Source organism: Alligator sinensis, unplaced genomic scaffold (genome assembly GCF_000455745.1).
Source record: "Alligator sinensis unplaced genomic scaffold, ASM45574v1 scaffold990_1, whole genome shotgun sequence".
Lineage (NCBI taxonomy): Eukaryota > Metazoa > Chordata > Crocodylia > Alligatoridae > Alligator > Alligator sinensis.
Genome location: NW_005842506.1, coordinates 142,160 through 157,539, shown reverse-complemented (window position 1 = coordinate 157,539; position 15,380 = coordinate 142,160). Strand labels below are relative to the sequence as shown.

General features: G+C 41.9%; 1 protein-coding gene across 1 annotated transcript in view; it reads right to left on the bottom strand.

The window, feature by feature from the left end:
• RSPH10B (radial spoke head 10 homolog B) overlaps positions 1-14,597 on the bottom strand; it is a 40,245-nt gene extending 25,648 nt beyond the window's left edge. The window contains exons 1-11 of the mRNA XM_025213108.1: positions 14,375-14,597; positions 13,109-13,469; positions 12,016-12,091; positions 11,705-11,773; positions 10,773-10,946; positions 9,660-9,745; positions 5,385-5,505; positions 4,828-5,004; positions 3,469-3,610; positions 1,586-1,707; positions 283-472 (exon numbers count right to left, since the gene is read on the bottom strand). Coding sequence (XP_025068893.1) covers positions 283-472; positions 1,586-1,707; positions 3,469-3,610; positions 4,828-5,004; positions 5,385-5,505; positions 9,660-9,745; positions 10,773-10,946; positions 11,705-11,773; positions 12,016-12,091; positions 13,109-13,365 — 1,414 coding nt within the window. The 5' untranslated portion in view covers positions 13,366-13,469; positions 14,375-14,597. The remainder of the gene's footprint in view (positions 1-282; positions 473-1,585; positions 1,708-3,468; positions 3,611-4,827; positions 5,005-5,384; positions 5,506-9,659; positions 9,746-10,772; positions 10,947-11,704; positions 11,774-12,015; positions 12,092-13,108; positions 13,470-14,374) is intronic.
• Between the last annotated feature and the right edge of the window lie 783 nt (positions 14,598-15,380).

Below are 15,380 nucleotides of genomic sequence, written 5' to 3'. Positions count from 1 at the left end.
GCGCGCGCGCGCGCGCACACACACACACACACACACACACACACACACACACACACACACACGCACACGCATGTTATTTTGGGTTTATTTTCACCTGAAAATATCAAAGCACTTAAGTAAATCTTATCATGCCTACTGGGGAAGCTGAGGTAAGTAAGCAAAGTGCCCCTGAACAAGCCAATCTGAGAGCTGCATGTGTAGAATTCACCGCTCAGACTCCCTGTCCCTAGTCAAAGGATTAGAAGCTTTGATGATTAATCAACAATAAATAGGAATACAAACCATTCAGTATCCTATCCATATCAGCAAGGGTTATATTGCAATGATGAAACTGACAGTCCTTTAGAAGTCTCCAGAACTGGAGCTTAGTCATCAGGAAGGTGTTGTCAAGTGACTGATCACAGCCTAAACTGCTGTAAAAACTGTAGATTCTCCTCAGTTGTGTGATGTGTCTCAACACAGCATATTCTATCTGAATAAAACAATAAATGTAGGTGTTAGCTGTAGTCTATTCACATGGATGTTGTTTTGACTGAACCCATCCTGACAAAATCTATCAAAAGCTGTTTTTTTGATGGTTCAGGATAAATAAATGCATCTCATGAAGCCCCTGACACATTACACCTATTGTGCAATTAAATGGTTACTTGCACAATAAATTATGGTGTGAGTTTCCATCAAATGATAAAAACTGTTGCTTGGTAGGAATAACATCTGCCAGGGACTTCGGTCAATTTGCCAGTGGACAAACATCCAGTTCCCCAAAACAATACCAAATCTAACACACCAGATACCCTTCTGGCAGTCACAGCACAGGAGGTCCAAGCACAATAGATATGGAGCCTGAACTGCCTTTTGTCAGGTCAAATACAAGAGACACTGGCAGGAAGTCCAGGGGAAAGTTGAACTGATGCTGCACAAATTGTGTAAGATAGCTAGAGGCCTTCAATATCATTTGCTTTACAGAAGAACATAGAAGTCATGTACAGCAACCAATGTCTTATTGTGCAAACACAGAATAAAAGGCAGGCCCTGTCCCCAGAATTTAATTTTTCAAAACTGTCTATCATAACTTGACTGGGCAAGTAGAATGTTATACTTCTTTGATGACACCTTGTGGAATGTGGGCGTGTCTACACGAGACGCAAATGTCACTGTAGTGATGAGCAATGTGGCATCAGCAGGCGTGAACCATGATGCCAATGCTACTGCGCAGTAGGAACAAGCTACATGGGAAGTAGCACGAGATAAAATCCATGCAGCATTGGGACTGTGCAGTAACTGTGCAGTCCAGTGCATGTGTAGATGTCCACAAAGGTTCACTGCTGTCCCAAGTCTTATGAAGGGCCATTTAATGCTTTTTCACTTGCACTGAAGTGTTCTAACACTTTTTATGGGATGCTCAGCAAGGGGAATACTGCCTGTTTGTATGTTCCTTCCTATATCTTGCTGTTGTTGGTTACCTTCTTCAGACTTTCAGATCACAGGCAAATACAGACTTGTACATAAAATGAAAATAAAATCAAGTTACACAGAATGAAGAACAGCAGCAGGCACACTGAAGAAAGCAGATGCAGGCTCTTACCTGTTTTACTTCCTCCTTTCTGTCATTCTCTGGAATCAAGTTCAGCAATGAAGATATATCTAGTTCAATGTTTGAGCCCAAAACAGAAGTATTTCCTTGACAATCAGTTATTCTAATGGTCTCTACCAAGTGAGCAAAAGTAACAATTAGCCTGGCTCCACTAAATACCTAGTGATATACAAATATAAAATAATACTCTCTATTATCTCTCCCCCTTCTCACTGATTTCAAGAAGAGAAGACCTAACTTAGTTGGTGAAACACCTGTTTCACTGGATGAATCTTAACAGATACACATGAAAAGACATTAAGACATATATGCACCTTATTAATGAAACATATCACACCAGGCTATTCTATCTTGTTAAACTTCCATACTGCAGTGTTTCCAAATACACCTAGATTATGGATTTAGCAGCACATGGCAAGACTTTTCAAACAGGCTTCATTGTCAAGGATGAGAAGAAGCATGGAAACAAAGAATAAATAATTGATGGTGCCCTTTCTTGACGGTACAGCCAGTGGAAAAATGTTATTATACAGGTTTCCCTCACTTTATGCTGTACATGTGTTCCTGGAAAACAGTGCATAACTCAAATTTGCATAAAGGGAACCCACTTTACAGTGTAACAAATGTTCCAAGACCTTGAATGTACTGACCCCCAGACCCATTTCTACCACTTTTACAAGACAATTTTGGTACTCACCAACAGCAGACAGTACACACAAGCACAGGGCACTATCATACTTGGGATGGCAACTACAGACATACATGCCGCAGACAATGAGCAAGGAGCACAGATCCACACAGGAGAAGATATTTTGGTGTGCCTCATTCCCACAATGCACCACATAAAGTAGCTGACTGCAGGCTTCTACCACGCTGATCGCATAAGAGTGAATTTACCTCGCATATAATGAATTTTTGGTATAAAAAGGATTTATGCATAGAGCAAATTTTTATATAAAAAGGATTTATGCATAGAGCAAATTCACATACAGAACCCGCATAAAGCAAGGGAAACCTGTGTGTCCTTGTCAAGATTGACTGTTCTTAGCAGAAGATAGCTACGGATTTTAAAATTACAAGTTCATCTGGATGGAGTTTGTCCCAACCTGAGCAGAACTGCTGCCAAATCAGGACAGAGCAAAGGAGAGGTTTAAATCATCTGTACATGTATGCTCATGACTTATGCTCTATCTAGTTTGGCGATGTCTCAGGCTTTGCATGGGTGATGTAACACCTAGGCTGAAAGCATGATGCAAGGTCCAGAACAGTGAGAGCCTTATAGACACCTCCATTTCTGAACTTAGCAGCCAAACAGCAAGTTTTTGTTGTTGGGGTTTTTCTTGTTCTTTAGGTGAAGGGACTGATCATGAAAATGTAAAACATTTTTTTTCCTGTCACCTAGATACATATTCACTATTTGGTCTAGTGAACATAGACTTAGGAAACCAATGTAATATAAAATCAGTTTAATTTTTAAATGAAAATATTATGATCTAAATCTGCAATTATCCAAGACAACTTCTATTAGTAATTGGGCTTTTTGGTTGTCTTTTAGCTTCTCTTTTTTACTTTACACATTTAGCTTCTCTCTTTCCTTGGAGTCTCAGATCAGCAGAGACTCCCTATCCCTGAAAAAGGAGGACTGTGCCCAAAAGCTTGCTAAGAACTTTTTTCCAACTACTCAGTTGGTCTAACAAAAGATCTTGCATCTACTCAAAGAACCTTGTCTGTCTATTAGTAATTCAAATTTAATTTATTAATCAATATATCTGTGGGACACGTGTATGTTTCCATTTAAAAGTCATATATCACTCACATAATTCAAATATTTTAAACCAAACTTCTCTGCTTTCCTGTCACTTCAGGCTGCTTACCAGTGCCAATGGGGCTTTGTGTGCGAATGCCACTCAGATCCTGTGTATTCATTGCATCCACTTGAAAAGTGGGATAATCTGCAATTTGATCATTTATAAACTCTCCTTCATAAATACGTCCGTTCTTGAAGACAAACCTTCCCTAGAGAGAAGAAGAGGCTCTTTGCTTTTGTTTATATAAATATATATATATATATAGTGTAAAAACATCACTAGAAAAGAAACGCCTTCCCTAGCACTTAGAAGGCTTCCCTTTGTAATCTAAAGGAAGTTTAAATTGCAATCCATGAGATACTGCAAAACAAAGGATGATATTTACACTCTTGTGCAAAGAGTGTTGAGGTGAAGTATTAAATATCTGTTCAACACATTTAGAACAGTTTGCAGCTTTTCACAACAGACTGTGCCTAGATTTCGGCACTTTAGATAGGGCTGGAAGCACTGTATTCATGTGGGTGTGACCTTGTGCAAAGGCAAGTTGGAATCTTCTGGAGGAAAAAAGTGCATCACACATTAAAACTGACCTTAGCCAAAAAGACAAGAGAAAGTGAAGGTTATTTTTCAACCAAGAGGCTGAAAGGATCAGACATCTCATGCACTGAAAAAAATTGTGTTAAAACATGTTTCATCATATACAAACTGTGATCCTCCTCAGCAGTCTGATCCAGTGCCCAAGGAGCTTGATGGAAGGTCTCCCATTGACTTAGTAAGCATTGTAGTTGATGTGTGCACTTAGCAAAATGAATGCTGTTTTCCTTGAAGAAACCTAGCCATCTGCTACACAGAGGGCATGTCTACACATGCTATTAACGTGCAGCAATAAACTCTACAGTTTATTGCTCCTGGGAAGATCCCAGGTGCACAGTTTACCCGTGTGCCTGGACCACAGCACATTGAGCTGGGTTGCAGCAGCCCCAGCTGGCAAGGGGCTCAGGGCGGGGGGTGTCAGCCTGTCAGCCCAGGGTTGCTCCAACTGGCCTCAGTGTGCTGTGGAGGGGATGGCTAGGGCACAAAGGTGCTTCAGTGCAGGGCTAGCTGGCACACAGCCCCTGCACTGAAGCATCCTTGTGTCCCAGCCAGTTGGTCAGTTGTGCACAGCTGCTCATGAAGAAACAGCCTACATGTGCGCAGCTGTTCATGAAAAAACTCCACAGCAGGGTAGTACTTGTATTTACGAGTACTACCCTGCTATGGAATTTATTGGTTTTGTGCACCCTAATAGGGGCACACATGTGGACACCGAGACATTTACTGCAAAGTTAATTAGTCGACTGCGCAGTAAATGTCTTGTGTAGATGCACCCAGAGCCTCTTTCACTATCTTGGCATTTTATTTTTCTCATTTCTGGTTAATACTCACAAAGCCATGCTTTTTATTGCAAATCCATTCTCCATCATACATTGCTCCACTGGCATAGATGAACCTTCCACGCCCATGACGATCACCCTTCACAAAATTTCCTATGTATTCATTCCTCAAAGGATACTGAGACCCAGGTATTCTCTTCAGAAACCAGGTGTGGGTGCCATACCCATGCTGAAAAAATATAGGCTATTATGAGAACTCTACTCTGGTACAGATCTAGTTTCACAGAAAGGAGGAAAATGACTCTGGACACCTGCTGATAATTACACTAACTGGGATTCAATACATCTCTGGGGTGCACCAGCTATGACACAAGGTCTCCAGTGGGAGTTATGGGAAAACATGCTATATACATCTTGATTCTACCTCTTTCTTAAAATACTGAATTTAGATACCAAGCTAAATGACTAATAAGGTGAGATCTACATTGTCATAAAAGCAGTTTTATACAACTTGTTCATTTGAAGGGCTTTATTTCCAATTAAACTTGCATACTATGCAACTCGACCTGCCTAGTGCAGGTCAGCTATTGAAGGAAAGGAGGGTAATACCTGTATGCCATTTGCCCATTGCCCAGTATACTCCTGATTTATTGTCAGCCACCTCATCCTTCCTTCCCCATGGCGTACATTTTTCTCCCACTGACCTTCATATATATTTCCTGATTCATAACTGCATGAAAACAAAAATAAAATTAATTCTTTAGCCATTGGATAAACATAGACAAAAATGGGAGAGGCTGGCACAAATGATAGGTAGATGCACAATGCCAATTGACTTTCAAGGAGAGTTCTACACTTTCACGTGGGGGAAAAAGGCAATGCTAGAAAAGAGAAGATATGGACTCCCAAGAGGGTAGAAGCTGGACACTGGTTACTTCTGGCAATAAGCAGAAATCTTCACCTCCACATGCAGCGGTTCATCTGAAGAACAGATATACAGACCTGGTAACAGAGAGGGAGGAGCATGTTCCATTGGCCAGACAGCCTCCACCAAGAAGCTGCGATGGGTGGTGGCGGTGGTTGGAGACTCCCTTCTGCGTGGAATGGAGGAAGCCATCTGTCAAATCTGATCTGCTGCCTAGGGAAGTCTGCTGCTTGCCTGGAGCCCAGATCAGAGATATCACAGAGGGATTACCAAGACTCATCCAGCCCTCTGACTACTACCCCATGCTGCTCATCCATGTGGGCACCAATGATACTGCCAGGAGAGACCCTAGGCAAATCAAACAAGGCTCTGGTTGCAAGGGTAAAGGTGTCTGGGGCTCAGGTCATGTTCTCTTCAATCCTTCTGGTCAAGGGAAAGGGCCCAGGCAAGAGCAGGTGCATCCTGCAGATCAATACCTGGCTGCACAAGTGGTGTCGCCAGCAGAGATTTGGCTTCTTTAACCATGGGATGCTGTTCCAAGAAGGATTGCTGAGAAGAGATGGGATTCACCTGACGGAGAGGAAAGATCATCTTCACAGACAGGCTCGCTAACCTAGTGAGGAGGGCTTAAACTAGGTTCATTGGGGGATGGAGACTAAAGCCCGGGTACATAGGGAAGGGGCAGACCTGAAGGAAGAGCAAGCAGGAGGGGCAATAGGGGAGGTATTCTCATACTTCCTGAGAAATTAGGGCAATCAACTAGTTACCTCAGGTGTACCTGAATGCAAGGAGCCTGGGAAATGAGCAGTAAGAACTGGAAGTCCTTGCACAGTCATGAAACTAGAATACGATTGGAATAACACAGACTTGGTGGGAGCTCGCATGACTGGAGCACTGTCATGGATGGGTACAAATTGTTCAAGAAGGACAGACACGGAAGAAGAGGAGGAGGAGTTGCACTTTATGTAGAAGAGCCATATGACTGCTCAGAGCTTCAGTATGAAACTGGAGATTAACCTTAACCCATAGACTTTCAACAGGTCGGAAGGGAGAGCAACAAGGATGATGTTGTGGTGGGGGTCTCCTATAGACCACCAGACCATGAGGAAGTGGTGGATGAGGCTTTCTTCAAACAGAAAGCAGAAATTTCCTCATCACAAGCCCTGGTTCTCATGGGGTACTTCAATCACTCTGACATCTACTGGAAGGGCAATACAGCAGTGCACAGGCAATCCAGGAAGTATTTGGAGAGTGTTGGGACAACTACCTGGTGCAAGTGTTGGAGAGGCCAACTAGGGGCCACGCTCTTCTTGACTTGCTACTCACAAATAGGGAAGAATTGATGGGGAATGTAGTAGTGGATGGCAACTTGGGCAGCAGCAACCACAGGATCCTGAGGAAAGGAAGGTGGAGAACACCAGAGTAAAGACCCTGGACTTCAGAAAAGCAGACTTTGACTCGCTCAGGGAACTCACGGGCAGGATCCTCTGGGAAGCCAGTCTGAGGGGGAGAGGAGCCCAGGAGGGCTGGGTGTATTTTAAAGAAGCCTTACTGAGAGTGCAGGAACAAGCCATCCTGGTGTGCAGGAAAACTAGCAAGTATGGCAGAAGACCAGCTTGGCTTAGCAGGGAACTCTTCAGTAAACTAAATCACAAAAAAGGAAGCTTATAAGAAGTGAAAATTTGGGCAAATAAATAGGGAGGAGTATGACAGCATTATTCAGACATGCAGGGATGAAGTTAGGCAGGCCACAGCGTAATTGGAGTTGCAGCTAGCAAGGGACGTGAAGGATAACAAGAAGGGTTTCTACAAGTATGTCGGTAGCAAGAGGAGGATCAGGAAAAGTGTGTGTCCCTCACCGAATGGGGGAGGCAACCTTGTGACAGAGGATGCAGAAAAGGCTTAAGTGCTCAATGCCTTCTTTGCCTCAGTCTTCACAGGCAATGTCAGCTCCCAGACTACTGCACTGGGCAGCAAAGTTTGGGAAGGAGGTGAGCAGCCAACAGTGGCAAAAGATCAGGTTAGGGACTATTTAGAAAAGCTGGACATATACAAGTCCATAGGGCTGAACAGGATGTACCTGAGAGTGCTGAGGAAGTTCACTGATGAGATTGTAGAGCCACTGGCCATCATCTTTGAAAACTCATGGCAATTAGGAGAAGTATCAGATGACTGGAAAAGGGCAAACATAGTACCCATATTTAAGAAAGGGAAAAAGGAAGATCCAGGGAACTACAGACCAGTCAGCCTTACCATCCCTGGAAAAATCATGGAGCAGATCCTCAAAAAAAATCCTTCTCAAAGCACTTGGAGAAGAAGGCAGTTAGAAATGGTCAGCATGGATTCACCAAGGGCCAGTCATGCCAGACCAATCCGACTGCCTTCTATGGCGAGGTGACTGACTAGATGTGGGGAGACCAATGGATGCAATATACCTTATTTTTAGCAAGGCTTTTTGATATGCTCTCCCACAACATTCTTGCAGGCAAGGTAAGGAAGTATGGGCTGGATGAATGGAGTGTACGGTGGATAGAAAAGTGGCTGGAGCACTGGGCTCAAAGGGTAGTAATAAATGGCTCGCTGTCTAGTTAGCTGCCAGTATCAAATGGAGACAACAGAATACAACAAAAATGGTTAGGCGGCTAGGGGACATGATTTCTGAGGAGAGGCTAAGGGAACGAGGTAGAGAAGATGAGACAGAGAGGATTTAATAGCAGCCTTCAACTACATGAAGGGGGTTCAAAAGAGGATGGAGCTGGACTGCTCGCAGCAGGGCCAGGGGGCTGTGGGTCAGGAGTGAGAGACATGGGCACAGGCAGGGGCAGGGCACTGGCATATCAGGGCTGCTCAGCGACACAAAGCAGCACCACAAAGTAGCTGGACCCACGTCCTGGTGAGCAAAGCGGGCAGGGGGAGCTCTGATTTCCATGATAAAAAACCCAGAATTAAACACCAAAACTTTTAGGTATATAGAATTCATTTTATTATAATGACCGAGGCACTGGTAGGCTTCCAAATTGCTTTCAATTTGTAGATTTATCAAGGAAACATTGTATTCAACTGATACCTATACATATATAGTGGTGTTTTGTTTTAAACATGGAAAAACGTGGATTTGAGGGGTTTTTAAAATCAAAGAATGTTGGATTTTTTTGTATCAAAGAATTTGCAATTGTTTTAACAGAGAAAACCAAGATCCCTGCTGATAATCCAGGGACATGCAAGACTTCAGGGAAGATATCTGTGTTCAGGGTCTATGCACCAAAGTCTAACTTCAACATGCAAAGGAGTAGGCACTGAAGTCCTGCTTTACTGAGCAGTCTTGAGACCTGCTGTTTATAATGGGAGAGAGAAGGCCAGTAGATTTTGAAAGTCATGCTGTGGATCAACTAATTCTGCCTGTAGATGTAAAGATATTGACAGCAATTCCTCAGTTGAATATCTGTATACTGGAGTCTGACTGCAGCGCATAAAGACATCACATTTGTTCCAAACTCAGGAGATTTTACTAAAAATCTCAGTTGTTCTAAGGATGGGAAAGTAGGGGCTTGACTGCACTTATTGCTTACATGGTGCTTTCAATCTACAAAGTAGTTCACAAATATTGGCCAATTCTCTGTTCAAGGTAGGTCTGCTAAAAGCAAGCAAAACACCTTCTCATGCACCTGAAAAGCACAGAATTCACTTCATTGTGGAGAGGAGTCAAGATGATTTCTTTTAAACTGCTGTATAATGTTTACTGTGCCATTCTTTGATTATTTATCTTCAACTGGCTTTTTTTTTTTTTAACAAAAAATAATAGCTACATTTTGAGTAGCTTTAAATGCCTCTACAACCAGCAAGTCAGAGGAAAAAATCAGGTCTATTGCATAGAATGTACAGACTGTATGTTAATGTATTAAATAAAATTAAAAAGAGATTTCTGAAGATTTGCTGAACTGAAGTGTTGTTATACCTACCATCTTATCCCCCAGCCCTCTTTGATGTTGTTTACCCAGTCACCATCATACAAGGAGGTTCCTTCTTGATTATAATAAATGGTACCCTGTAACAAGCAGTATGATCAGTTTAGTAAATCACCATCTAAATATTCACATAAATGATTTAACAACATACTGCATACACCAAACAAAACAAGTACCACATGTACTTAAGAGTTCTCTTGGCAGCAGTTACTAAGAAACTGCCGACAATTTATGTTAAAAGCAATCGAGTCTAAAATAAAATAAATCCTGGTATTCTCATCAACATTAGCTACAGACTTAGATAAGACCATGGGTCAGTTAGGCACCTTAGTATGATCCTATTCTATCTTGCCCGAGTTGCTGAAAAATTGTTAATGCAAAAAGTGGGGTGGCTGTGCTCTCTACTGCTTTTTGTAATCTGGTTGGAAGCAAAGACAAAAAGTGTGTTAGAAAAGTAGATGCACTAAGAGTTTTTAGGGACTTGAATAGGGTGAAATAGGATTTGGCCCTATGTGTTCAAAAAAGGCTTATTACATTAATCCAAAAATTGCCATCCTCCTCAAATCCTTTGGACACCAAGAATGCTGTCACAGCTCTGCTACTGCTGCAATGCAACTAACTACAGCAAACATTCTGACCTGGGTCACAGCCTGGCATACGTAGGCTAACGACTTAGCTATTATTGTACTTATTCACATACTTAGGCTATTATTTTCAGTGCACTTAGAGAGTGAGGTTTGGTTCACTGTCCTTTTCCCAATGTGTCCTAAGCTGCTATTACTATTGAGGTTTATTTTAATCACACAGCCTTAGATCCTTAACTTCTTGACTGACCTAGTCACCATCCAATTAGAGGTGCCAAAAAGAGCAAGAGACATTTATGATTCCTAATTAATTTTACAGCAGTGGAGTGTCTGACATCTACTGTTTACTCCTTCTAGTACAAATCAGCAATCGATACATTAGAGCAGGGATTTTCAACCTTTTTTAGTCTAAGTACCCCAGGAGGCCGAACGCCATGCAGGAGGAGGAGGAGGGTAGCACACGGTCAGACTTTTATCCTTAACATCACTAGCCTGAATGATACTTTGTGCTTCCTTCATTTACCTTCCCATGTCTTTTGCCTTCACACCATTGGCCGATATAAGAAACTGGATGGGTGCCACTCTTGTACATGCCAAATCCATGCCTTACTCCTTTTGTGATTTCTCCTTCATATACACTGCCATCACACCAGGTATAAGTGCCATTATACATCTGAACATTCTTAACAAAGGTGCCCTAAGAGGTTAAATTAAAAAAACTGATTATTCACTAAAGCAAGGGATGTCCTAAATAAAGAGGGGACCTTACAAGATCAATCGGGTCCAGCCCTAATGTCTGTAAAATCTATGAAAAGTGGGAGCAGCTGCCCAGGAGGAAAAGCCCCATCCAAGAGCTGGCCTAAACTAGCCTGCAGAGAAGCCCCAGGATTAGTTACGCTTAAGGAGAAGTTTGGAGATGAATGTTATTTTATCTTACTGCTAAATTTTGTTGGTTGTTGTTGCTGTTGTTGTTATTACTAAAAGCAGAGCACAGGAAGGAAGCAAGTTCAGACTTTACATATGCGGACTATCTGTTCAGAGCAGCAGTTCTCAACCATGGTCCTATGGACTCCATGGTCTCAAAAACACTCTGACTTGTTGTGGTCTTTCTGAGTTCTTTGCAACAGAAGAATTGCTCCGGTTTTTTTTTTGTAATAAAAAATGAGTGAAAACTAAGAGCTGGAATTTTCTCAGCGGTGCCTCAAGTCTAACAAGATTGAGAACACTGGTTTAGAATAAGTCAGGAAAGAAAACATTTCACGATGTCCAAACAAACAGGATAAAAAAAAACCAACTCACAAAAATATATTTTTTCTTTTAGAACACAGCTGCTACCATTATTTTTTCTATCTCTGACTGTAATCATCTCCTGCAAAGTACATGCTCTCGTTGAATTTGCGCATTTAGACCATAACCAATTCTAATGGTGCACTAATAATTAATACAAAACTTTACCTCATACTTCACTCCATCAGCCCATGTGTAAGTCCCTTGTCCATGCATAAGCCCTTCAGAAAACATGCCCTTGAAAATAAAACACATACTATCATTTTTATGTCTTAGCCTATAACTACCAGATAATTTTGGGAGCAGTAACATGCTCTAATTAAAAGCCTTCCACTATTAGCACCAGATTAAAAAACTGTTAATGCCAGCAGCTCTGACAGGAGTTTTAGCTGCCCAGTCTTCAATGAAATCAAAAGGAAGAGTAGCCTGCTCACTTGCAGGGGAAGAATTTGTCTCGCTATACTTGCTGATATACTCACCCTGTACACACTTCCTCCCTCAAAATATGCAACACCTTCTCCTTCATACAATCCATGGATTTTTTCTCCTTCATAACTACAAGAAAAATAAACTAAAGATTACATTTTCATATCACCATGAGTAAATCTGAGACAACAGTAGTTAAAAAGCTGGATTCTACACATCTCCCTAGGGAGGGATGTGCATTAATGTCACCAAGACATGTGAAGCAGCAGCAAACATCTCATTACATCTGTGTCCCTTTGCATAAATACTACCTGTACGCTTCCAGTGAAATTTATTTTCTCTAAATAAAGCCAGAGGAACTAGACATTAAGGCTGCTTGCAGATGTTAAAAACAAAACAAAACATAACCGCGCTTTATTGGAAGCAGCAGCATGTTACTGCAACCTGGCTCTGCAGTATCTGTAAAGACCGGGTGGTTCAAATGGACTTTTTGGCACTTCTAGCTAAAGCTGATTCAATGAGTTATTAGATAAAAGCACCAAAAAAGCCCCACTAAAGCACCCAATCTTTACAGTTGTCAGGCAAGCCAGGTCAAAGTAATGTGCTACCTCTTCTGAGCACATGTAGGGCTTGACACAGGAATGGGCTGAGTTCAAGGGAAAGCAAACACATTGTTTTTGCTTTTGTTTTAATGTGCAAGCATCCTAAATGAATGACTAAGAGTATGAAGCAACATTCTAGGGCCAGGACCAAAGGCTATAGTAAAGGCTCCCATTCTCCACATGCACTCCTGTTCACAAATCTAATAGTGTTATAACAAAGCCTCTGGCCCCATTCTTATTGCCTATTTGGTAGTCAATGCAAATACCCTCCTGCATGGTCAGTCTGCTGCTGTACCACTGTGCAGTGGAGCTTAATTGGAGTGGAGAGCTCTGAGGGTCCATATGCACATGCACTCACAAACATAAAAGTTATCAGTATTTGCTGTTGCACCATGAATTCCTGCCTGGTGCCTTTTAGGCAGAAAGTTCCTTAGCATAGGAGCGTTGTCCACATCTGTGTCGTAGCAGATACATCAGGGCTATTTAAATAATAATTCTGTGTAAGGGACATGTTTCTAACTAAGCAGCCATACTTATAACATACCTTTTTACAATGAGTTGAGTTAGAACAGGCTCTTCATAGTACTGAACAGCCTCTTGAACCACAGGTTCTTCCACCTCTTTTGATTCTTCCTGGGATACCAATGTGTTTGGCTGTACTTCTTCCACTTGATTTAATGATGTCTGTAAACCTGGGAGCTTAGACAAACTACCCTCATGTGAAGGAACAACAGGAGGAGGAGGAGGGAGAGGCACAGATTTTTCAGCCTTTTTGTTATCTTTCTTCTTATCCTTAGCCATAGTTCTAAGCTGTTCCAAAGCTACACTTTTTCCTGAATAAAAATGTGAGATCCTGTGGTCTTCTTATGCAAGAAGTTTAATCTTCAAAACCTGAACTTATTTAACTGGAAAATAAAATGAGAAAAGCAAGTAGCATGATCAAGTCTGGTTTCCTTCCTCTTGCTTTCCAAAAGATTAATATTTTGGAAAGCAGAAGGGATTTTTGCAGTTACTAACATACTCAAAAGTTTCATGTGCTTTTTCTAAAAATGAGGGTGAAAGAAATGCTGCATTAATATACTTTACTTGGTATCTACAACTTGCACTATGAGTATTTATGAAAATAAGGGTCATATTGGGCGATCACATCTTGGTGACTTCAGCATGAAAGCGATAGAACAGTTTAGGTGCCTACAGTCATGGCTTCCATTGCTTTCACGGTTAAAGCTTCCTTATTTTGCATACCTGATTCTGTGGGCACTAATACTACATGCTGCATTAGGTAAGAATGACTTAGAGGTGGCAAAAACACACACATTAAATCCTCATCGCTATTTGGTTACAGCAAATAACATACTGAAGCAAAAAGCCAAAGCTATTATTACCTTATAGCTATTAAGATGTGAAGATTCCTATGAGACTAACTTCCCAAACCTAAAAACAAAGCTAGAAAACTTTTTGGCTAGGAGAAAACAGTTTACACACAGCCAGCTGCACTCCATGCACCCACCTCAGGTTTTATTTGCATAATCTTTTTACATCCCCCGACACGCTCTATTTAAACAAGCGCAGGAGAAAAAGAATATATATTCTAGGATTGATGTTTAATAAAAACTGCCCTTAGGAGTTTCTGCAGGGTAATATTTAACCATTAGGAAGGCTTGTTTAGCAGCCATGAAGCAGTTAACCCAGAAGCTATAAGACCCTGTGCTATCTTTCTAGTGTAGTGAAGGGAGAGTGGGTTGCCTACAGCTGACACCCAGCACTTATCCCATGAACAAAACCGGTTTTGCATATATTGTCCACTTACACAGCTAGAACTTGGGGGTTCATCTTCACTGGCTCTAAGCCTGGCCAGGAAAGCAGGGAATGGCAAAAACAGGCTGTGTAGGAAGCAGCCCCAGATTAGCAAAGGCCCATTCCCCCATTCACTACTGTATGCAGTAGCAGCGTCCTAGGATTGACGGTAACTATAGTAACCGTCTTCCAACCAATCAAATACTTGCAGTTCTCTTAAAGAAACCAACACCCATTTCCTCCCCTCACAAGGACAGTTGTTCCCTTCCAAGTGCTACACCCCGTAGGCAGATGCGCAACAGTCCATTGTCCTTTGCTCTCCTGGGCTAGGACGCTACAGCAGCCCCCATCCGCTGTCATCACATGGCTGCCGTGCACCCCAGCATTCCACTGTGGTACAGTCCAAACTGTCCCCCTCCACAGGCCGGTATGGTATAGTCTCCAATCCCCCAGGTATTATCCTGCAGAAATGCAAAAATGTAACTAATGACATTAAACAAAATGGTTTCAGGATGGGAGATGCGTTTCTTTTCCTCAAGGCAGGCAGCACAGCAGGTGCCAGGCAAACTCAAGGGAAAAGCTTTTTCTTCTGGTGTCTCCACTTTTCATTTGCAATTCCTTTAAAATGATATGATAGTGTTTACAATATTATTTTGCAGTACACACAGCCAGAAGCACTACACTACTACACTGGCTGCCCACCTGCTTTTTGGAAAATATTTGGCTAGTTCATTTTGTTTACTGAAAACACTGGATGGAGAATAGTAGTTGAACAGCATTGTTCATTATACACTGAGTGCATTTATTCACAGTATAATACAGATCCTTAGGAGTAGTCCGGAGGTGAACACAGCTTCTGATCAACTTCACACAATTCAATGGTAAAACCAAGAAAACCCACATCTTCAGTTGTCCAGTCCTGCACCCTATCCCTGAAAGGACTAGTACAAAGGCCCAAACTCACTCCTCTAAGAGAGGCATGGCCACAGAAATGCAAACCAAACCAAAGACTTTTAGGT